Source organism: Vespa mandarinia, chromosome 4 (genome assembly GCF_050613455.1).
Source record: "Vespa mandarinia isolate Hongniang chromosome 4, ASM5061345v1, whole genome shotgun sequence".
In the NCBI taxonomy this organism is placed as follows: Eukaryota; Metazoa; Arthropoda; class Insecta; order Hymenoptera; family Vespidae; genus Vespa; species Vespa mandarinia.
In genome coordinates, this window is record NC_140813.1 from 9,502,501 (window position 1) to 9,526,500 (window position 24,000).

The window sequence follows — 24,000 nt, forward strand, 5'->3', positions numbered from 1 at the left end:
GAACCAAAAGGTTACCTATGCGTATATGCACGCGAATATGCATATTCTATACTTTAGAATAGTTTAAAAACGTGAAACGTCATGCTCCGATCATGATCTCGATCGTAATATAAATTTTAGATCGGGAGGAAAAAAAATAATTTACGATGGGAATTTAATCATTGAAAAATCATTATACTTCTCTCTCACACTTGGTATGTGATCGATAGTAATTTACTCTAAAAAGGATCCTTACGTTGTAAAGAAGTCAGTCGGGTAAAAGAATGGGTGTGTAACTTTAACAAAGTTTAATCAGAGCCGACGGTAAGTTTACCATAAATCCTTCGAGCCTCAAGGAGTTCTTCGTGCTTCTTCTCTTTCTCTTTCTCTTTCTCTTTCTCTTTCTCTTTCTTCTCTTTTACCCTCTTTCCCTCTCTTTCTTCTCTTGTTATACCGATAGAGGAATAAACGAGAAAGGAGATAATCTCTGGCAACGTGCGTTAAGATTCGAAAGGTACAAGGAAAAGGAGCGTGTCCTAGTAGCATACATTATCCTTTACCTTTTCATCCCTTCGCTCGTTTTCCCTACCCTTACTTTAACCCTACACTCCACTTCACTCCACTCCACCCATTTCCGTCTATTCTTGGCTACCTCTAGGAGGTGACTCTTACGCCGTCTTCTTCTCTCTTCTTTTTCTTTTTCTTCTTCTCTACTTTCTCTTTTCAAGAAACTTTGTCTCTCTCTTTCTCTCTCTTTCTTCCTCTCTCTCTCTCTCTCTCTCTCTCTCTCATTTTCTTTCTTTTTCTACTTGTGCTACACTGGCACCCTCTCTCATTCCACCTCTCCTTCTCGTCTCCGAGCTCGCATAATCGTGCATTTGCATGCAAATTCGATATCACTACTTAAAATGTAAAACAACCCCGCGTTCTCTCTCCCTTTTTCTTTCGCTCACTCTCTTTCTCTCTCTCTTTCTCTCTCTCTCTCTCTCTCTCGCTCGTCTCCTCTTCCTTGCAACGTTCTTTTTCTTCTTCTTTTTCTTCTTCTTCTGTCTCATCTTTCTCTTTCTCTTCTTTCTTTTTCTCTCTCGTGAGTATTCCCATCAAAGTGAATAGAAAAGAGTTTGAAAATGTGAAAAATTGGTGAAAGGAGAAAAGTGCCTTTGTGGAAAATAAATTCCGTTTCTCGAATTATAATCTTTATAGTTTATAATAGTTTCTTACTATTTCTATATTAACTATGGAATATTATCTCTTCGAATTAGAAGAGAACGTACAAATTTGGATTTGGATTTGAATTTGGATATCGAAATGGGGAAGAACGTAGATGTTGACGAGAGAGATCGATGGAAGTGGAAGTTGACAAAACTTTCGTGGGAAATTTGGAACGCTAACAGGATTAGTTTGGAGAATCGAAACGTTCTCAGGATTATGCATCGACTTCTGATCGGATGTCGAATCGTCTATTCGTGGTTTCGTTATTCGTCTTATTTCCGATTCCCATTATTTTCCAAACTTGTTCTATTTCCTTCGTTAAATTCGAATCAATAATGAATGAGTTCTATTACGTTTCTTAATGATTTATACCAGTATATAAATTTTGACATTTAACCGAACGAGAAACCCATTCAAATCATTCTAATGAAAGATTAACTGCATTATCGAAATTAACTGCAAAGTTGAAAAAGACGAGAAAATGTATCGAAAAATTACAATTAAAAAGAAAAAAAAATAAATAAACCAAATGAAAATAACAAGGTATTTCTGACACGTCTTATAATTTTTTTTTTCTTGAGAATAACAATTAACTTTTGTTAAGAGTAAGTTGTAAGAGCAAACATCTGCGTTAGAACGAGAAAACGTCATAAGACATAAAAATATATCGAAAATTATGCAACATGGATATTATTTCATATTATATTATACATACATAGATATATATATATATATATACATATACATACCACTTCAGTTAATCTTCGAAGTGAGATTCGTTATATAAGGTAGATGTAGTATCTACGTATATATGTATATATGTATGTACGTATACAGCACGTGTCGTGTACTCTTGTAACGTGTACTATGCCGTTGTTCAATGGTTCTCTTGATTAGACGTTACCAGCGATGTTTCGGCAAATATTTGTTTACGAATCTCCAAAGATCTATTGCACTTTGTAAGCGAGAATAAGAAAGAGATACAAAATTGCATGACGTTTTTTATAAGATAATAAAACTATCCATTTCGTTCTAATAAAATTTCGATAAAAATAATTATATCTAATGATAATTAAATTAAATACAATACGTTATATGATCAATTCAGATTATATCAATTGTAATTTCCACATTATCTTTATCTTATATTTGTTTAATAGAGACGAATCAGAACTTACCCAAACCTGCATGTCCATAACAAAAGAGGCAACCATCCGTTCCATTGATGACAGCGTGAATAACGTCGGTGAGGGCGCTCGAACAGATTTCCGTCTGAAATCGGAAACCCCATAAAGTCGAGAAACTATGAAAAAAATTTGTGTATATATATATATATATATTCATTTTAAAGCAACTAATCTTCTTTAAAATAATCGTATGAATAATCGCAAGTTATCAAGAGTATAACATAGTTAAAATTTTCTCAAAAACGCAGAAAAATATTCAATTTCTATTAAGAAAAATCGATTGATAAAGAAATTGCTTGTTAAATAAAAATCACTTTAACATTATAAGTAATAATATTTGGTCGATCTGAGAATAAGAAGACTCTTTCTTTTTTCTAACGAGAGAGAGGAAGAAAGAGAGAACGAGAAAACGACCAAAAGCTAGTGAGCAAGCGAGCGAGCGAGCGAGCGAGAGAGAAAGAGAGAGAGAGAGAGAGAGAGAGGTATGAATTTAATTGAATCCACCCCTCATCGTAGCCAGAGCAATCCTCTATGTTTCAAGGAGACGACACGATAGAGAGAACGAGAAGAGAGGGAGGAGATTCGTTCGGAAGAGGCAAAGGAGGAAGAAACTGCGTCATCAGGACACTCAAGGATAATGACGAATCGCGTAAAGTGTTTAAGAAAACGTCTGTAGGACGGTTTAATAAACGCTTGTGAGGCCTCGGCACTGAAAAGCAACGGGACCGAGAAGAGGAGTAGAAGGAAAGGGGAAGGGGAAGAGGGAAAGCGAGTTGGTGGTGGAGTGTCTTTGTTTGCTTCTAATATATTCATAGCCTGGAAAAGTCTTTTCGTACCTAAGCTAGAAGAAGAGTGTCTCAACCTCCTCATCCCCTTCTTCTATCCATCGTCTCTCTTTTTCTCTCTTTTTCTCTCTCTCTCTCTCTCATGTTTTCCTTCATTTTCTTTTTATCCCACCCCTTAACACACTTGGGTCGGGTCTCAAACGAGAATGCGATAGTATCGAGATTTTAGGAAGGTTGTAAGATAGGGATAGATAGAGAGAGAGAGAGAGGGGGGGAGAGAGAGAGAAAGAGAGTGAGAAGGCTGGAAAATCGGATGTAACGACTTTTACGTACGATCTGTCGACAACATCGGGGGTGTTAAGGAAAATGGGATAAAAAGGGGCCGGGGGTCGTGTGTTGGTAAGAATCGAAAGGGTCCACGGTTCCGGGGTTTTGCGAATTTCCTCCGGAAGCAGTCGTGAATTTCCTTTGAGCCTGTACCCGATGTGCATTGAAATCGATCGATATATAAGGACATCGATCGTTTATACTACCGTTTCTCTCCTTCATCTTTCTCTTTCTAACGACTATATTTACTCGACACAAATGTTCGAAAAGGAGAATTCAGAAGACAGAGAAAGAGAGAGAGAAAGAGAGAGAGAGAGAGAGAGAGAAAGAGAAAGAGAGAGAGAGAAAGAGAGAGAGAGAGAGACGAATGAAAGGGAAAATAGCTGTACCACATCGAGAAGCCTTCAAAATTGAGAGAGAAAGAGATGGACGAACGTCGATACCTCGACCAAACGAGATTGAAATCTTTCTGAACGAGAGAGAATCGGATGAATCTCGTGACTCGGAATGTATGAGAAAAAGAAGGATGAAAAAAGATTCGAGCTGCTGTCGATACGAGTACTCCGTTGGTCTTGAAGGGACGACGAAAAATAGAAGAAATAGAAAATAACGTCGAGAATGAAGAAAAATTGTCGATAGAACGTGAGAATACTTTATTATATTTTTCTTTTTCTTTTTCGGGTTGAGATAGAAGATGGAGACGTGCGAATCAATCGAAAGATATTCTACGAATGGAAAACGTTTAAACGTTAAAAATATTCGAACGAATTCTTTATTCGCAAAAAAATATCTGATAAACGATATCTAAGTTCTAATTCTAATTACGATCGAGAAATATTTTAATATTGCGATATTATAAGAATGTGAATGAGAAACGATTGAAAAAATATTTCTATGATATCTGAATAGATATGTAGAAAAAATATCTAATATCAAGCGATGAAGGCAACAACGACATTCATAATTATAACGGGATCATCCGTAGGGACGTAATGCAAAGCAAACACATTTCGCAGGTAGCTGCACCCTCGAGAGATCCCGCACTTCCCCTCTTGGAAGCTTCGCGGAGCGACGGCATGACGGTTAATGAAATACGTGACCGAAGCCTCCGTCATAATCTCAAACACTTGATTCCATGCTCGTGCGGTGGGAGAAATTGAGAGAGACAGAGAGAAGGAGAGACTAGAGAGAATGTTTCCACCCTCGCTTTTGTTCTCTCTCTCTCTCTCTCTCTCTCAATCTCTCTTTCTCTGTCTGTCTGTCTGTCTCCCTCCCTCTCTCTCTCTTTAACTCTCACTCCAACACGAAAGAGACTCGTGCTCTCTCACGAACGACGCTGATTTGAAAATTTACATGGTTCGATCGATCAACGTTTTACTCTCGAATTGTCAGCCGTTTTGATCAAAATAAAATCAATCTCTTTTTCAACATATATTGATAAATCGAGATCGTTCGATCGATGAAAATTCATCATAAACTAAATATCGATGATTAAAACGATTAAAACAATTAAATTACTAAATAAAATAAGAGCTAAGTTCATGAAGATAAAAATTAAAAAAAGAAAAAGAGAAAGAAAGAAAGAAAGAAAGAAAGAAAGAAAGGAAGGAAGGAAAGAAAAAAATAGGGAGAGAAAGAGAGAGAGACAGCAGATGGGCCATGGTGTGACTTACAAACGATTCTTTCTACTGAGCTCGTAGAAAAGCGTGTCGTCGGTTTGGATTCGACTTGCAGGACGCGTTTTGGTAACGCAATATTGGCGAACCAGAGTGGAATACCAATGGCGTCAGGGGTTAGTTCGACTATAGAAGGGAAAAGAGAAAAGAAGAGAGTAGGGAGAGACGATGTTCGAGGTGTGGTTCACCTTCGAACGACGAACGTGGCTTCCATCGTTTCCCTTATTCTTCCATCCCTTCTTCTTATACTAGTCTCTCTCTCTCTCTCTCTCTCTCTCTCCGTCTCTTTTTCTTTTTCTCTTTTCGTCTTTCTTCCACCCTCTGTTACGACGAAATGTAAAACCCGTGTCGAAAGTTCGAAAAGAAGCTGCGACTCGTGGAATTTCTTGTTTCTTGAAGGGTAGGAACGGAAAGAAAGAGAGAAAAAGAGAGAAAGAGACCCTTTTAATGCTTGGAAATAATCGAAAGACACCATCCCTCTTAGTGGTAAGCGAATCTCTTAATTTGCAAGTTTCCAGATGTCGAAGGAACGCGAATGTAGGACGAACGTTTTGCTCCTTCATCGTCTCTTTCTCTTTCTTCATCTCTCTATTTCTACTTTCCCCTCTTCTTCCTTCTCTTTTTCCTCTTCTCCATCCTCAGCGCGAGAATGCTTCGTATCGCGAGCTCTCGAGCACGAAGCCACTAAATTGAGCGGATCGAGCGAGCGAGCGGAGAATTAAGGAATTACCTTTCTTCGCTCGATTACCATCGCACGCCTTCGTAATCAGCTTTCGCCTTGTGCATAGGCGAAACACGTCTCGCGGACTTTAATGAAACCACGTTCATGAAAAGAAAAAAAAAAAAAAAAAAAAAGAAAAAACGACGGAACGTCGAAGTGGAATATAAAAGTGAATGTGAACTATTCCTTAAATGGGATTCTAATAATTTTGTTAAGATCGTTTTAGGATAAATATGACAATGGTTTTTTTCTTCTTCTCCTTTTTTTTTTTTTTTTTTATTCTTTCCTTTTCATTCGAACGATCAAAAATATTTGATTGAAACACGTTTATTATCAAAATGATTTTTCAATCCATACGTGTAAGAATTGATTATTGGAAATTATATATGTTGATGTAACTAACAGTCAAAAGGGATTACGTAATCCCTCGAAATTATATAACTCGTTTATTTTGACTTATTTAACGATTTAATGAAACAAATAATTTTATAGGTATATAATAATATAAGAACGATCTATTATAGAAATTTTTTCGCATAACTAAATATATATGATTTATAAAGAGAGAAAATAGAAATAATTTCATTAAAAATTGTTAAGATTTTTGATGTATTTATATAAGAGTACGTATTAAACATCAAATTAAATTCTTTTATTCGTTATTATTATATATTAATTATTCAATTGTCATTAATGAAAACATGATTAAACGCAAAGAATTAATCTTCTGTTAAAACGAACGACTAACTGTAGAATCGATCCACATGAAGTTTACGATGATCTCGTATAGGTTGTATGCGAAAGAGAGTACCTCTGCTTTCTCGAAGATGCAGTTAAATTTGCATATGGATAAGAGAGAGGAGATAGGTTCTTCGTCGTAAACCGCAAAGCGTCTCGACGACGACGAGAAGGATGATTCGACGTTCGTTGAAAAGCGTATCGAAAACAAACACCCTTCCTTCTATCGTAGAAAGAGGGTGCATTCCACCCTCGTCGTCAGTGGTACACGTGGCGAAACATGGCATCGACTGCGCCGGTACTGCTTGTATTGTGTGAGAGTATAGAGGATAAGAGAGAGAGAGAGAGAGAGAGAGAAAGGAAAACGCACACACAGATACGGACAGGAAATTCCCTTTTCCGGAATTCACGAGTCGATAATTCCAAAAATTGCATGCAATACGGCCGACGTCCGGTTTTCCCTGTCGAAGTTATTACACACTCCGACTGTTATTCGCAGTAATTATAAATAATTTCACGAGTGTAATATCTCTGGTTAATTATTATTCTACAACGAAAGATCTGAATTTTTGAAATTTCACGTATGGGGATATATATATATATATATAATTTCGATCAAGGAAAATAGAAAAATCACGTGCGAGAATAATTTTTTTCTTCTTCCTCTCTGGCCGAACAGAGAAAATTTATTTTAGACGAATTATCTTGCAACGTCATCATGTTTTAAATTCAATCTTTAAAATATCCACGATACTCTGGTTAACATGTCTAAAGTTTGAAAAAGACCTTGTCCCTTACGATATACTACGAAATCTTATTCAAAGCTTCCCGAGACGAGTAAAGGCTGGTATATAGAAAAATGAGACTCTCCTTCTCTCTCTCTCTTTTTCTCTCTCTTTCTCTCTTTCTTTCTCTCTTTCTTTTTCGAATAGGCAAGTTCACGATTTAAATTGAGAAAAGTCGACATATCGAACTCGACGAAACGAGAATTTCACTTCGAACGAGACGTTTCCGTTTCCCTCCAATGGGATTGCAAAGGCGATAAAACCCGTTGAAATAAATCGAAACGAGTTGAAGAAATATCTTTTAGTAGTTTCGAACGAGTGCAAGAAATAAGGAGAGAAAGAGAGAGAGAAAGGGAGAGAGAGAGAGAGAGAGAGGGAGGGAGGGAAAAAGAGCGAACGAGAAAGAGAGAGAAAAAGATAGATAGAGAAAAAGAAAGTAAGAATATAATAGAATAAGAGGAAAGATACGAACTAATTTGCGAATCAGATCTCATTGGTTTTGAAAAAAAATTTCACGATTTCACATGAAAGGCGGACCGTCATCTTTCGAGCTGAAGCATGTTAAACTACGTGAATAACGAATGAGTTAGTTGAAAAAGTTTTCATCTGCGAGCGATGATTCGCGAAACTGCTTCGACATTCGAACGACTTCGATCGTCCCGATGAACGGGATTTCGAAACGGGATTGCGAATGAAGTGGATCAGATTGGAGGTGGGAGAAGGATAAAAAAAAGCTCGTCGTCTGTACCGACCAGTCCCCTTTTTCCTCTCCTTCCCTCTCCCTGGCTAGTAACCATCCTCCTACCTTCCCCCGCTTAGCAGTCCCCCTGGTTCGTTGTGTCATGAAATATGTCGCGATTTACACGGGAGATTGGCATCATTGGCGCCTAGGGAGTAAACGAGAGTTCCCTCCTGTTATCCTCAAATCCAACTGCAGATAGACGAGGTGAATCTCTCTCTCTCTCTCTCTCTCTCTCTCTCTCTCTCTCTTTTACTATCTCTTTCTCGCTCTTTTCTCATTCTATATACGTAGAAATATTCAAAAATATAGATAGAGATAGAAATAGAGATAGAGATAGGGAGAGAGAGAGAGAGAGAGAGAGAGAGAGAGAGAAAGAGAAAGAAAGAGAGAGAGAACGTAGTCCAAACCCCTTATTATCATCGTCGTCAATAGGACCGTTTGTTGGATCAAAAAAGCATTTACGAAATTCGTTGAGCATATCTGAGTATTCGCAATGAACTCAAAATCTTTCGTTACCCTATTTCTGAAAATAACATTTTTTTCATTCATGAAATAAACGTTAGCACATTTTTGAATAACTTTCTCTTACATTAAAAAGGAATAAAACAAAATGAAACAAAACAAAAAATTGAATAGGAACATGTGTTCTAAAACGACGTTTTCAACAGAGAAGGAAAGAAAGGAAAATATTTTTCTAATTAGAAGAAAGTTTTTCAACTATAGTTGAAACAAAAGAGAAAATTCTTTTGTATGTAGTAAACAGATTAGTCCGTTCTCTGTCTTTCTCTTCTTCTTTCTCTCTCTCTCTCTCTCTCTCTTTATCTCTCTCTTTCTTTCTCTTTCTCTTTTCTCTCGTAGTACTCTCAAAGGCTAGTCTCGTTTCTGTAATTTATTCTAACGAAAGGAATTAACTTACGAGAGTTTGCGTACCGGCCAAACCGTTTGTCTCATTTTCGAGAACTCTCTCATTGGTCAATGAAGAAAACAGTGGAATATTTTTTCTTCTTTTGACACAAAATACTTTCCTTTCTTTTTTATCGTTCTCTCGGTGAGTAGGAAAAGTCACACCACGAAAGCTTCCAACGTTAGAGAATTTCTCTCTATCTTTCTTCCTCTACTTCTCTTCTTTTCTCTCTCTCTCTCTCTCTCTCTCTCTCATTCTGGGCAGTACGGCCTTCGAACTTCATCAGCCTCTCCTGACTCCGGTCAAAGCCATGGATTAATATACCGGCACAATATGGAAATCCGCAATTCTAGAAGATAGCGGAGATAGTGGAGATCGGATTCGGTTCAAAATGGGAGAGAGCAAGAGAAGGAAACGTGAAAGAGAGACGAAGAGGATCGCATTGTGCCAGGAGCCCGTATGATTGGTTTTCAGATTACGCTGCGTCTACCGTAGACCGGACGTGCTTGTCCGTCTCTCTCTCTCTCTCTCTCTCTCTCTCTCTCTCTCTCTCTGTAGTATTTACTCCTTCCCTTCATCTCTATCGCTATCTGCGATTAAGCTTATTTGATGGTACCATCTAGATATTTCGATCTTCGATGGACGTCAAAACCGAGTCCTTTGATCACAGGTCCTGTTTTTTTGCTCCTTTTTTCTTTCTTTTTCTCTCTCTCTCTCTCTCTCTCTCTCTCTTTCTTTCTCTTTTTTTTTTTATAAGAGACATTCATCGTGATATCATATTCGTAAAACAATAAAAAGAAATTGAATCTCGTTCCAAGGAACTGATCGATAAAAAAATCTCATCTAAGGATAACAATTCTTATCAACATTTATCTTTGATATATATATATATATATATATATATATATATATATATAAAGAAATATATCCTATATAAAGTTAGGTGAAAAAGAGGAAGAAGATAAAGAGAGGAGAGTAGGAGCGGAGCAAAACACGAAGGTTATCGGTCTCACAGGGCTTCTCGTTCAATCAGTATTCGCTATCAAATGAGCAATAGATCGGAGGCACGTAGCTTCGTAGTTGTGGGATGGGTGAGAAGAGAAAAGGGGAGAGGAAGGAGAAGGGGTGGGATAGAGGGTTCGCACCGAGGCTCACACGCAAGCGCATTTCAGGTGATGCACACAGACGCACATTCGCATAATCCACAGCGTGACTATTAGTCGTAAGTCAATAATAAAGCCCTTGTCCGGACGGAGGCATAATGGCTCCAGTGAATTATCCTAGGTAGGGTGCATTGTCCTCTAGGATCGCCGCCGGGAATGGAATTGTCAGCCTACTATAGCCGCTATTCGAGACGCTTATGCGTCTATCTTTGTCCTAAGCGTGCACCTGTATATGTGCGGTCACGTTCGTCTGTATATGTATGTAGTACTTGCACGAGAAGCAAATCTCGATGCGAACGCGAATGCGAATGTGAACGTGAATGTGAACGTGAACGTGAACGTGAACGTGAACGTGAACGGTGCTCCGAGTAATTGAGACGGATGTTCGATTAATTCGGTCGGGATTCATTTATGCACATGGCTATTGGCAGGACTATCTATGTATGTTAGCTTTCGAAGGTACATAACATTGAAGAACATGAAAGAAGCCAATTAACACGTTTTTCCGTATTAGTTACATTAGACATAATCTTCGTTCAGATATTTGATCGTAGGTTTAACAAATCATAATCGTTCAAATCTGTAATTTGACGTTCGTTTGATCTGTAATGGTTGAAAAAGTTAATGGATATTGATTGTAAGTAAACGTCGAATTTGATTGAAAACGAACAATCTAATCTTTTCTGATCTAACGACGTACAAACTTGTATAAGTTGATTCGATTTAAAAGCTCGTCTTTCTTTCTTTCTTTTCTTTCCTTCTTTGATTCCTTTCTTTTTCTCTGATTTTCCATACAACTTAGACGAAAGAACTTCTTTCAAAGGAAATTCCTTTCCCTTTCTTGCTATCTCTTTTACCTTTCTTGAAAAGGAATATGGGAGTTGAAGAACAAGGATAGGATACGTTCGATGTGTATCTAGGTTCACGTATCCGTTCTTACATAATTTACGAGAGTATCGCACAACTTGCGTGTCCTTGACAGCTAGGAGATGCGGGTTGTCTCGTATAATAATCCTATGATGGAATATCGAATGTCCGTCGTAGACCAATGGCTTATCGCTTAACGGTCCATCTCTTTTCTCAAATTCAATAATCTAATTATATCCTATCGAGTATATCGTACAATATAACTTTACATAATGAATAATTATATAGTGTATTCGTTTGTAATATATACATCACGCTGACAAATAGGTAAATAAAGCATATCGAACGAGATATAAGCGACTTAGAATCTAGATGACATGTTATATAGCGACCGTTTAACGATCATTAAACTCCATCCGGTCCCCTTTTATTGTTACTGACCGACTTTGAAAATATGACTCCCGCGAGATTACCGTGTCAAGGTAAGCGAGATCTACAGAGAGATACACACGTTCCCGTTAAACATAATATCAGTTGAGTTAATAATCCCTTTAGCATAATCAATTTTCATCTCCTACTGTCTCGAATAAATTATAAATCCAGTCGCGTTAGACTCTTTTATTAGGAAGAATAAAAAAATGTCGTGATAACGTCTAGATATTTCCTAACTCTGGAAATTCTCTCGAATCACGACGAATCGATTTTGACGGCGAACGGACCGTGAACTTTTGAAAAGACGTCGGAATATAACGCTGTTTGAAGATGAACAGACCGGGCGATCTGTCGGTGGTAGCTCTTAAAAAATTCAGTCCAACCTGCGTTGAGCTAACTAGAGAGATAGGGGTAGAGATAGAAAGAGAAAGAGAAAGAATGAGAGAGTGAGAGTGAAAGAGAGGGTAAAGGTCCCGAAGGACGTAGGACCCGTACCATTCTCATGTACTTTTACTCCACTGTCGTCTCTCATCCCCCATAGTGAGCCTGAAGTCCAGCCTCCGGCACGCTCGTATTCCGGAATCACCGGTACCGACGTATACAGAGAGAAAGAGAGGGTAAAAAAAAAAGAAAAAGGGAGGAACCATGGAGGGAAACAGAGACGCGGCGAAAAGAGAAAGAGCCCATTGTGTTTTTCGATGGCAATCGGCTAAAGCCGGATGGACGTTTGATCGAATCAAACGATTGGTTTCTATGGTTCTTCTAAACACGAACACCGAAACGGTCAGGAACGTAGAAAATTTGGAAAGTGGAAAAAGGGATAGAAAGAGAAAGGGAGAGAGAAAGAGAGAAAGAGAAAGAGAGAGAGAGAGAGAAAGAGAGAGAGAGAGAAAATGCTCGGCTAGTCCCTCGAGAACTCTCGTTGTCATCGACTGATACCAAAAAGAGAAAGAGAAAGAGAAAAAGAAATAGAAATAGATAGATAGATAGATAGAGAGAGAGAGAGAGAGAGAGAAAGAGAGAGAGAGAGAAAGAGAGAGAGAGAGAAAGAGAGAGAGAGAGAGAGAGAAAGAGAGAGAGAGAGAGAACATAGAGATATTGCGGGAGTAAAGTCGAGTAGCTCTGAGCTCATTTGAATCCAACGCTCTGTAATGTCCTTAGGGAGCATCGGAATATCGAAATATATCGAGATACAACCACTGAAGTATCCTCCCTCTCTCTCTCTCTCTCTCTCTCTCTGTCTCTCTCTCTCTCTCTCTCTCTCTGTCTCTCTCTCTCTCTCTCTCTCTCTCTCTTTTTTCTCTCTTTCTCTTTCTCTTTTGCACTGCATTCTAAACACGCAGTTCTATCTCTTTCATTCTTTGCGATTGCAAATAACAAAGTTCGACGAATCTCCTCTTTGTAAGAGATAAAAAAGACTTCGTTCCTTTCTTATCAAAGTTCCCCCGCCCACTCAAACTCTTCCCCTTACTCCATCATCTCCACTACTTACAAAGTTAAGATATCGAAAAGAGAAAGAGAGAGAGAAAGAGAGAGAGAGAGAGAAAGAAAAAGAGAGAGAGAGAGAGAAGGAGAGAGAGGAAGAACATTTCAACAGAAGGGCTAAACTTTCGAATGATTAGAAAGTGGAAATCAGGTAAAAGATCGGCATCGTTACCTGACTGGTCTCACGAACGGTGGAATTACTTCGAGTTGTACGTTGAAGGAGAGAAGGAGTGAAAGAGAGAGAGTGAGAGAAAGAGGAAGAGAGAGAGAGAGAGAAGAGAGAAAGAGGAAGAGAAAGATAGAGAGAGAGAGAGAGAGAGAGGAAGAGAGTGAGGAGTCTCGAGCAAAGAGCAACACTTGCCTGAGGGGATGGATTTTCCTGTCGGAGGTGGAGTTTAGAGGTCGGGAAATTAGTTTAGTTATGCGCCCGGCAGGGACGTCTCTCGCGTTTCTCGGATGAACGTAAGTCGTCGACGAGGCACGTACACCTCTCATCTTTGGCTCTGTCTCTTTCTCTCACTCTCACTCTCTCTCTCTCTCTCTCTCTCTCTCTCTCTCTCTCACTTTCTCTTTCTCTTTCTCTCTAGTCTCTGCCTGTATCTTGAACGTTCGAGGTCATTCGAGGTCGTTGAAGAATTGAGAATGCGAGAGAAAAGAACGAAAGAAATCTTTCTAAGAAAACTGATGAAGAGAAAACGAGAGGAAATTTCTTTTAAAGGGGATAGAAAGAAAGAAAAAAAAAATGAAAAATGAAAGATAGAGTGAGAGAAATAAAGATTCGTCGCAAACAAGTTTAACTAGCGTCGATGTTAACGTTCGTACTTATAAGAAGAAACGTCAAGAGGATACTTCTAAAATCGAGAATCCATTTTGTTTCCTCTTGGACAGATTCTCAAGAAATTATCCTTTTCTTGTTCGTAACAACGTCGATTGCTTTCTTTCGTACTTAAGAAATGGAGAAAATGGAAGATTCTTCATCCTGAAAAACTTCCTTTCTTCTCTACCTTTCTCTCTCTCTCTCTCTCTCTCTCTCTTTCACTCTCTCTCTTCTTTCTTCTTTTCTTTCTTTTTTCTCTTTTTTTTCTTTCTCATATTTTCTTGTAGATGGTACTCGCTTTATAGAAATTTCTTTTTTCTTTTTCTTTTCTAATTATATTAACTGTATTTAACATTATTAAGCCTGACAATGAGAAAAGAATTAAATTGTTTGGAACGGAAGACATATATTTTATATTACATTTATAGGAAAATGTGAGCTTGGAGTTTAGGAATTTTTATCTTAAAAGAATCACCAATTCATCTACCTGAGAATCTTCTTCGGTGAATATAGCATCGAACGCGAACATCTTCGGTGCTGCTACAGTTGGTCTACGATCTTCAGCTGAGGAAGATTGACCAGATGCTGGATCCACCAAAGTCACTTGCTTCTTACGTTTATCGGCGTTAAAGAAACTACCACCGTCTCCTGGAGATACCCTAAGCATGACTTTCACCTGAAACAGATAGTAAATTATACTTTTAATATCTGCTCTATTAATCAGAAATAAATTTCTGTTAATACATTTTATATTCGAAAGTATAATAAATAAGGATAAAGATTTTTAATATAAAAATGTTATTGTAATAAATTGTGAATTTTAAAAGTAGGATCTTTTTTTTTCTCTTTCTTTCTTTAATTCTCATAATTGCATTAACGTTATTAATATTTTTCTTGAAAAAAATTTGCAATTCCTCGATTTATAACTATTCAATTCTCGTTACGAATAAATTGGAAACTTTTCTCACGATATGGAAATAATCTGTACTCGATTGTTCGAATCATTTCGTTGTGAAAATTATTTCTCGATTTGGAAGTAGATAATTGTCGCTTATAAAATTATGAGTTAGCGTATGTTCTCTCTTTCTGTGTGTGTGTGTGTGTGTGTGTATGTGTGTAGGTGTGTTAATCGAGTACGGTCGATAAACGAACGATTTTGTCCTCGGAACTATGATATTTACGCGACAGAATTATTAGTTAATAAAGTTTCACGATAGAAATAAAAAGTCGCAAACATATATGAAACGCTACTACATAGATACGTAGATGCAGAGACATTTTAAAAAATGATACGTCGTACATTGACCTATCGGCTTTATTCGGTGAAAATTATTTTTGATTCTGACTAGGAGGATCCGATAATTAAGTTTTCGTTCGATGCACTGTACCTTAGTTCCTTAACCCCGCGTATATAGCCCTAATAGAAAATTATTCATCATTTCTACGAATAGTCACCTAACGATACCATTTATAAACATATTACGATAAACTCATATTAATTATTGATAAATCATCAACTAATACATTTGAAATATACTCGTTATCGAGTCGAATCAAAAGACTTTGGCGATCGTTTTAATTAATACATATTAATTTAATGACCAAATACAAATTTTATCATGTATCGTTGCTAGAAGAACAGTTTATATATCCCTGACTTTATATATTCTTGTTCAACGAATTCGGTAACGATCCTCCATAAAACCGGAAATCGATAATCGCTTCTGGCACTTATTTTTCAAACGATAGCATCGAGACAAAGCAATTAAACGTTCGTTAAATTCGTTTTATTGAAACTCTTAATACTGGCTCTACTTAGCTTCGAATTATGTTTCTGTCTTCTTTACCTCTCTTTCTCTCTCTCTCTCTCTCTCTCTCTCTTTCTCTCATTATGCAAGACAGATCTTCATGGTTGATAGGAAATCCGCAACAATTAGTATGAGCCATTAGACGGGCGATTGCGTATCAAACGTTAAATTATCCTACATTATCAATGTGTCTTACGTCAATTCCACAGTTGATTTTCATTGTAATTCCGTACGCAACACGGAAGAGAGAAGAAGAGAGAGAGAGAGAGAGAGAAAGAGAGAGAATTTTCTATCTTATTCTCTATTTGTCTTTCTATCCTCAAAACGGCAGGCAATGCGAGTATTAGCTCTCTAACCAGAGAGATCGATAACGTCAGACGTTAAGCAGACGAGAATAGAAAGCTAATTAAGCATACTCCAATGCAATTGTGTGAAAATTACCAGAATCGACAACTGATTAGCTTTACGAGATCTCTCTCTCTCTCTCTCTCTCTCTTTCTCTCTCTCTCGCTCTCTCTCTTTCTCTTTATCTCTTTTTCTCTCTAATGAAGCCTAGAATTCGAGAATAATTCGTATAGATAATGATTGGAATTATTATCTATATGATTTCATTGCAATATTTAGAATAAAATAATATTTCTATCATTGAACGCAATTTATGATTGATTATGATTTTTATTCGTTTACAATTAAATTCTTTGATCATATTATTCGTGTTAAAGATTTTAATAAGCGAAAGAAGAAATTTTAACTTCGATTGTCAAGCCATGAACGAGATAAAAATCGAAAATTCGTCGTTCCCTTCCTTCCCTTTTTTATTTTCCACAATTCATACCTATTCGCACATATAGAAGTAAATCCTCGCAAATCAAGATCTTCCCAAACAGAACAGAACGTTCCCGTACGTACCTACATACTTGTACATCCGTATATACATACATACATACATACATACATACATACATACATACATACATACATACATACATACATACATATATACATACATACATACATATATACATATATAGATGCATAGGTACGTACGTACATACGTATGTACGCCTATCGGATGAATTTGATTATTTCAGGAAACGATCGAGAACGAATGGTGCTGGCGTGTGTCGGAGAGCGAGAAGAATGTGCATCGATGCATTATTAAAACGTCATCACGGAGATCGATGTAGTCTGTACCGCGTGTGGTCTGATGCGCGGTGCACCAGTTCGTCCGTCTGTCTGTCCAGGAAATTGGGTTTGGAGATTTCGTTCAGATTGCGGTGCACGTTCTATCTTTTGCATGCGGGACGACCATGTAGTAGTTCTATGCGGACACACAAGTACTATACATACATACATATATACATATATATATATATATATATATATATGTAGATAGAAAGAGAGAGAGAAAGGAGGATAGAGGCGAAGGGACGAATCAGAATTTCTTCCCTTTTCCACTCCCTCTATCTCTCTACGAAGTGGTTTCGCGAAAAGACCGAGTGGTACTGATCGGGCGACCGGAAATAAAATGGCTCCCTTCCAGTCTTATTGGAAAAACTCTGCATATCAATCGATTTGCTCTCGCTCTTCCCAACATTTCGCTGTTCTCCCCTCCTGTCTTCTCTTCTTTTCTCATCCCTTTTAGTCCTTCTCTCTCCGAAGTCCTTCTTCTTTCGCTTATTCTTGGACAAGCTTTCTTTTCTTTTGATTCATCTATACTCTCAGACAGAATCAAGGGAATCTTTCTCTATCTCTCTTTCTTTATACATATATATATATATGTGTGTGTGTGTATGTGTGTGTGTGTATATAACAAATTTAATAGCTAAGAAAAATTTTCGAACTCGAAATGATATAAAAATGTTTACATTAAATATCATTGATAATAAATTTAATTGGACTTATTGACTTATGAGAAATTTATTCTGTTGCCTAATTCATCATTGTGAAATATAATACGATTGGTTAGAAATAATTTTAAACGTGAGAAACGTAACTTACTATTATTATTTTATGAATATCGATAAACTATACGAAAATTTCATAACAGACCGCTATAGAATTTCATAACTCCAGTGAATCCGTAACCATCAAACTTTGACCAACTGTGTCCGTCCTTTCGAAGAGAATGGAAGGTTTACCGACGCGCACGACGAATTTATGTGTCCTTCCCGCGAGTTATGAAGCTCCACGAGTTTACGCGTTCATTCACGAATTAATTAACCCGCGGTGGTCCACTGCGGCAAGTTCTCCGACTAATTCCATGGTGAATCTCGCGACTAAGCCCTTCGTAAGTAAATTAACGGATAAGTGCATATCTGTAATCTCTCGCAATATGAAAATACTATTTGATGTGTATGTTTGTATGTATATATGTGTATATATGTGCACGTAGGTACAAACGATTACGTTAAAGTTATGAATAAATTTCATTGGAAGATATTTAAACATTTTTAATTTAATTTTTATCAAACTACGTAATATAACTTTATCTTAACGTATACGTAAACGTATGTTCGTTTACATATGATCATATGAAAAAATTTCATTGGAAATATTGAAAGAAATATTTCTGGATTTTTTTTCTTTTTTTGTTTTTTTTTTTTTTTTAACCATATGCACACTGCGTTTGTGAAATATTTTATATCAATATTTTATTTAATATAGTATACATATAATATTTTATTTCATGCTCTAATTTGTCTTTAATGCGTATAAATATCGTCATAGAAGAAAAAAAAAATAAGAACAAATATGTCAATTAAAAAAATTACGAATCACGTGAATAATTCACATTTTTTAACTTAACATTTTTGTATAGAATCTGACGTAGATGTAAAGACGACGAATAAAATTTTTGTGGTTGTTATTTCAGCAACAAAATTTTCTTGCTTTTATTTCTTCCATTAAAATAAACGTCAGAGAAATATAAAAAAGAAAAAAAAACATCATAAATCAGTAATTAAATGACCGAGGACAGAGACGTTTCTACCCAGATCGAGTATAAGTTAACTCAGCCAAGTTCTTCGTAAATATGCAAGCTTCTCGTTCCTAGTCGATTTATTTGTTCAATTAATTTCCTCCTGACTTCTTACAACGTAGTACGCTTCTCGTATCAAACACATTTCTCGAAACAAAATGAAACGAAATGAAATGAATTGTTAAATAATTATAAAATAATATTCTAATAAAAATATATAAATGAATGAAAAAGACGGTTTTGAAATTCCGAATACTTCAATTTCGTTAATTAATGTTATTGAAAAACAAATTAAGAAGTAAGAGAAGAATAACCATATCGAAATTAGTAAAAAGTAAACAAAAGGTACAAAGTAGAAAGAAAGGAAAGATTTGATTTCGTAGTTCGTTAATCCAAGAAACTTCCGTTACGGAATCTCACCCTCCAACGAAATCTCACTTCTCTCGCGAGAGAAGCTTTGCGAGTAACACCTCCTTCATTTGCATAAGTCTCGAATTCATTTACCGGGTTAGGATTATTTACTCGTAACTCGTTTACTTCGCAATAACACGAGCTTGGTCTGTCGCTTTTACAGACATATAGAGAGAAAAAAGGAATGGAGATGATAACGAGAAAAGAGAGAGAGAGAGAGAGAGAGAGAGAGAGAGAATATTTCACTTGATACGTAATTATGTACATTGCAAATGGAATAAAACTAGTATAAAGAACATAGAAATATTATAGAAACAAAAATAAGAACAATTAGATCTAAAAAAGCTCTACAAATATCGTAAATCATTGAAGGAATTTCAAAATGAAATTTTGTTGTCTGCACTGGCGAAATTTATACGAAATTATTTGAAGATGTTGTAAAAAAATTAAAAAGAAAAAAATAAAAGAAAAGAGAAAGTTTGCTATCTTATAAAAATAATTATCCATTTAATCGATATTGAGTTTTTATATATGTATATAATTATTTCGTATACAATTAAAATTACGTATATATTTTTTCTAAATTAAATATTTTATTAAAAAGAAAATTGTTCGGTAATTTTCTCTCTCTCTCTCTCTCTCTCTCTATCTCTCTCGCTCTCTCTCTCTCTTACTAAAAAACTCAATAATATTGAATTATAGTACACCTACGTATAATGAAAAATAATATATTTTGAAAATTTACGATAGATTAAACTTAGTGTAAGATTGAAAGAGAGAGAGAGAGAGAGAGAGAGAGGGAGAGAAAGAGAGATAACGGATGCGTCGGTCGGCAGGGCGTTAATTCGACGTGGCAATTTCTCCGCTTACACTTCGTGGTTCCGGAAGTGGCCTCCTACGCCGGAAGACCCGGTACTAATACTTCAACGTCGAAAGATGGAGGATGAGAGGTACGAAGTGAAGGAAGGACGTTGGTGTGTAGGGAGAGAAAGAGTGAGAGAGAGGGAGAGAGAGAAAGTGAGAGAGAGAGAGAGAGAAAGTGAGAGAGAGAGAGAGAGAGAGAGAGAGAGAGAGAGAGAGAAAGAGATAGAACTAGTGGTACACACAGGACATGGCTTCCCTTGGCGGACGTTTAAAGTGTATAAATGTTTTATGGCAGTGCTCGTCCAGCAGGCATTATCCACCAATTTACGATCGGCCAGACAGAGTCTCTCTATCTCTTTCTCTTTCCCTGCGACTGGACTTGCACGTGCACGTGCACAACCAGTTCGCGAACAGGTCGTTATAAACGCGCGAGAATAGCCTCCCTATAAAGTTCGATATAAATTCGTATTTGCCCTTAAGCTGAACGATTCACCCTTACTACCAGACAGTAGCGCATCGAATTCAATGAAAAATATGCCCTTCACGTAGAAAATACTGTTAGCTTATCGATGGTGACGTTTCTTAAAGAAAAGAAAAGTAAAGAAAAGAAAAGGAAAGAAAAAAATAAACGAAAAGAAGAAAAAGAAAAAAAAAGAAGAAGAAAGGAAAATGAAGTTTTCATTTCCAAAAGTGCAAACACCTGCTGTGTTATTCCTATATACAATGAAATATCCGATCGTAAATATTATTTTTCGTTGATATCATGAAAAACCTTAAGAAACAAGAAGAAAAATATTATTGGCGGCATAACATAGTTCATCGATATTCATCGAGTTTTTTTTATATATATACAAATTTCGAAGAAAATGTAAAAAGGATTTTTTTTATACTATTGAAGAAAATTAAAAGAAAAAAAGAAAAGGAAAAAGACGACCAAAATAATTCCATATTTATAATATTATTTGGTCAATTATCACCCAATATAAAAATCGATAGTAACGAGAGATTACGAACAATTTAGAGCGAAAATATAGTATCTATTTTTTCTCAAGAGTCTAAAAACGGAAACTCTATTAATCGAAATACGCTTGGATCACGTGTCTGGGGAGTGGTCAAGGAGAAGATAAGAGAAGAGAAGAGAAGAGAAGAGAAGAGAAGAGAAGAGAAGAGAAGAGAAGAGAGAGAGAGAGAGAAGAGAGGAGAGAAGAGAGGAGAGAAGAGTGGAGAGAAGAGAAGAGAAAGGGGAAAGAGAGGAGGGTTGCTGCGGTATGCCACGATCTTGTCTATATACTGTACCTTGTCTGCATAGACTTGACCGTATCCGGTCGAATCCTAACAGACGACATGCCCGAGGGTATCTAACATCCCGAACGAAGTTCGTCAAAGGGATCGTGACGTGTTTCTACATCTACTCTTTCCATCTTTGTCTTTCTCTCTCTCTCTCTCTATCTCTCTCTCTTTCTCTTTCTCTCTCTCTCTTTCATACATAGATATAAACACACATATATATGTATATTGCCATCGATTCAGCTTCATCTCCGACTCCCTTTGAACAAATCGATGGGTTGATCCTCTGATCGAGGATGGTTTAAATAATCATCGTCTAAGGTCGAAAGTGCGGTTATCCGATAACAACTCCCCCTCGTTAAAGCGATAATAACGAAGTAGATGGAAATGCCTCGGGATGAAACTCCTAGTCGATCGAATGGAAGTATATAAACCTTTAAGGGTTTTCCTTTCTTCTCTTTCTTTTTTTTTCTACCCAGATTTTTTTACAAGTTTCAACATTTTTTTTTTTAAACGTTTATTTCCGAACTTATATTAAAAAGTGTCAGCGTGAATCATAATTGATATAAGTAGACATTAATAATTGTGAATTTATTCAAGAAATTATAAATCTTTCAAGATAAAAAAAAAAGAAAAAGAAAAAGAAAAAAAAAGAAACAGAATAAATTCCTATCTGTTCAAGCAAAGCTTCGAGATAAATAATGATAAAATAAATATGGCCATAGGTCGATCTTGCGAGTAAAAATCTCGCGGTTTGAAATTCTCTCGTGTGAAAGTACAATTTTCACGAGCGCAAGCGGAAAACGAATATTCCGGGAAACGAGTAAACGAGAGAGAGAGAGTAAAAAGAAAGAGAGATAGAGATAGAGATAGGGATAGAGAGAGAGAGAGAGAGAGATAGAGAGGAAGAGAGAGAGATTTTATCGGGCTGTCGACGACGAGCGTAATATAGCTCGGCACCGTTCCCAACCAAATTTTCTTGCACCGCGCTCAATTGCAACTTTATCGAATCGTGACGCGGTTTATGACAACGACTACGACGATGATATCGAGATGAAAGGATGGACGAACGTACGAACGAGGCAATCTCAGCGAAACCATAGAATTGACCACCGGTTACCACCACCAATGGTATCTCGATGGTTAATAAATTGCCATGGTGTTTGTAAATATCAACAACAATTTTCAGTGATCCTTTTCTTTCTCTCTCTCTCTCTCTCTCTTTCTCTTCATTTTTTATTCTTCTAATATCAATACGTTTCATCAAGTAGTGTATTATTAAAAATTATATAAAATCGGATAATTCTATTATAGTAAATATAAAGATCTTAATCATATAGAAAATAATTCAAATAAAAGAAGATAAATACAACTTTAATATACTCGCAAATATAATTTAATTTGATTTAAAATAAATAATAATGTAACATATAATTTGTAAAAATAATAATAATAATAATAATAATAATAATAATAATAATAATAATAATAATAATAATAATAATAATAATAATAGAAATGAAAGTACGCGGTTGAATATTATAATTGAATATAAAATTTCTTTGAAATTTAATCAAATTAAAACCCATTTACATTTTATATTCTCGTATTCAAAGTAATTAACAGATTGAGAGAAGTTAAATTACGATTCGTTGGTGAAGGAAGAACGATTCGATGGGGCAACGAGATAATCGTTTAGAGAAGTTTATCCGCGAGGACTATCGCGAAACGTATCTGAAATATCCGGCCTTCGGGCGAGTGGAAGAGCATACTAGAAGCATAGTAGGCAAAACGGAAGGGAAGATTTCCTTCGTGGAATTTATGCCACGATAGAACGCTCCGGGCGATTCGAACGAAATTTGCGTCATGAAATAGGTCAGAACGATATTTTCCCACCTTCTCTCTCTCTCTCTCTCTCTCTCTCCTTCACAAACACACATACACATACAAACAAACATTTCCAACCTTTCTGATACATTGTTATGATTTTCAACTTCGAGTGTTCGACAATGATGTTAACAATCTTTTCGTGATTGTGTAAAATCACTGAAAAAGTTTTTAAAACAGAATTTATCGAGTTTTAAAACTATTCACGACGCGTAACAGTAACAATTGTAAAAATTAAAAACAACAACAAAATAAATACAAGAAAGGGGAAACTGTAAAAAAAAAAAGAAATAAAAAAAGAGAGAAAGAGGAAAAAGAGTGAAAAAGCGACGAGATATTCACTGTGTTTGTCGTTAGGTGCGCTCTTCGCACGAAACACTATAAAACGCAAGTACTTTATTGTCGCTGACAGCAGTGTTTGTAAAAACAAACCCCATGGAGGGCGTTCGTCTGGCTTATGCATACTCGACTAAAACATTTATTATTGATGGTACCAGGAGCCGGCATCTTTCTTTTTTCTTTTTTTTTTTCATTTTTATTTTTATTATTATTAACGTTATTAGTATTTTCGTTTGGTTTTATAAGAATTCTACAGGTTTGTATAAAATTTCGAAGGAAAATAAATTGAATTAAAATCGATATTATTTTTCGATATATATATATCTTCATCTCATAAAAAACGATCAACGATTGTAATAAAAGGGAAATAGGATAAAATTCGTAACGTTTTCAATTTTTTCCTCGTTTTCTTAAATAAGCAAAAAAAAGAAAAAAAGTAAAAAAGAAAAAAAAAGATAAGTAAATAAATAAATAAGAAATTCACGTTTAAATATAGAAATTCAACTAAGCAAACACTAAACTCGCACGTTTAATTCCCTTGCATACCTTCGTAGCACTTAACACATTCCGCCACGTCGTTTATTTCCTGCTCATACGCGTAGAA

The 24,000-nt window shown here is 36.2% G+C and overlaps 1 protein-coding gene across 2 annotated transcripts in view; it reads right to left on the reverse strand.

The window, feature by feature from the left end:
* The window catches only part of LOC118443198 (uncharacterized), a 510,470-nt gene that overhangs the window by 22,937 nt on the left and 463,533 nt on the right, over nt 1-24,000 (reverse strand). For both annotated transcript variants that reach the window (XM_085656601.1, XM_085656600.1), the window contains 2 exons: nt 14,308-14,496; nt 2,370-2,463 (listed from right to left, as the gene is read on the reverse strand). In XM_085656601.1, coding sequence (XP_085512727.1) covers nt 2,370-2,463; nt 14,308-14,496 — 283 coding nt within the window. The remainder of the gene's footprint in view (nt 1-2,369; nt 2,464-14,307; nt 14,497-24,000) is intronic.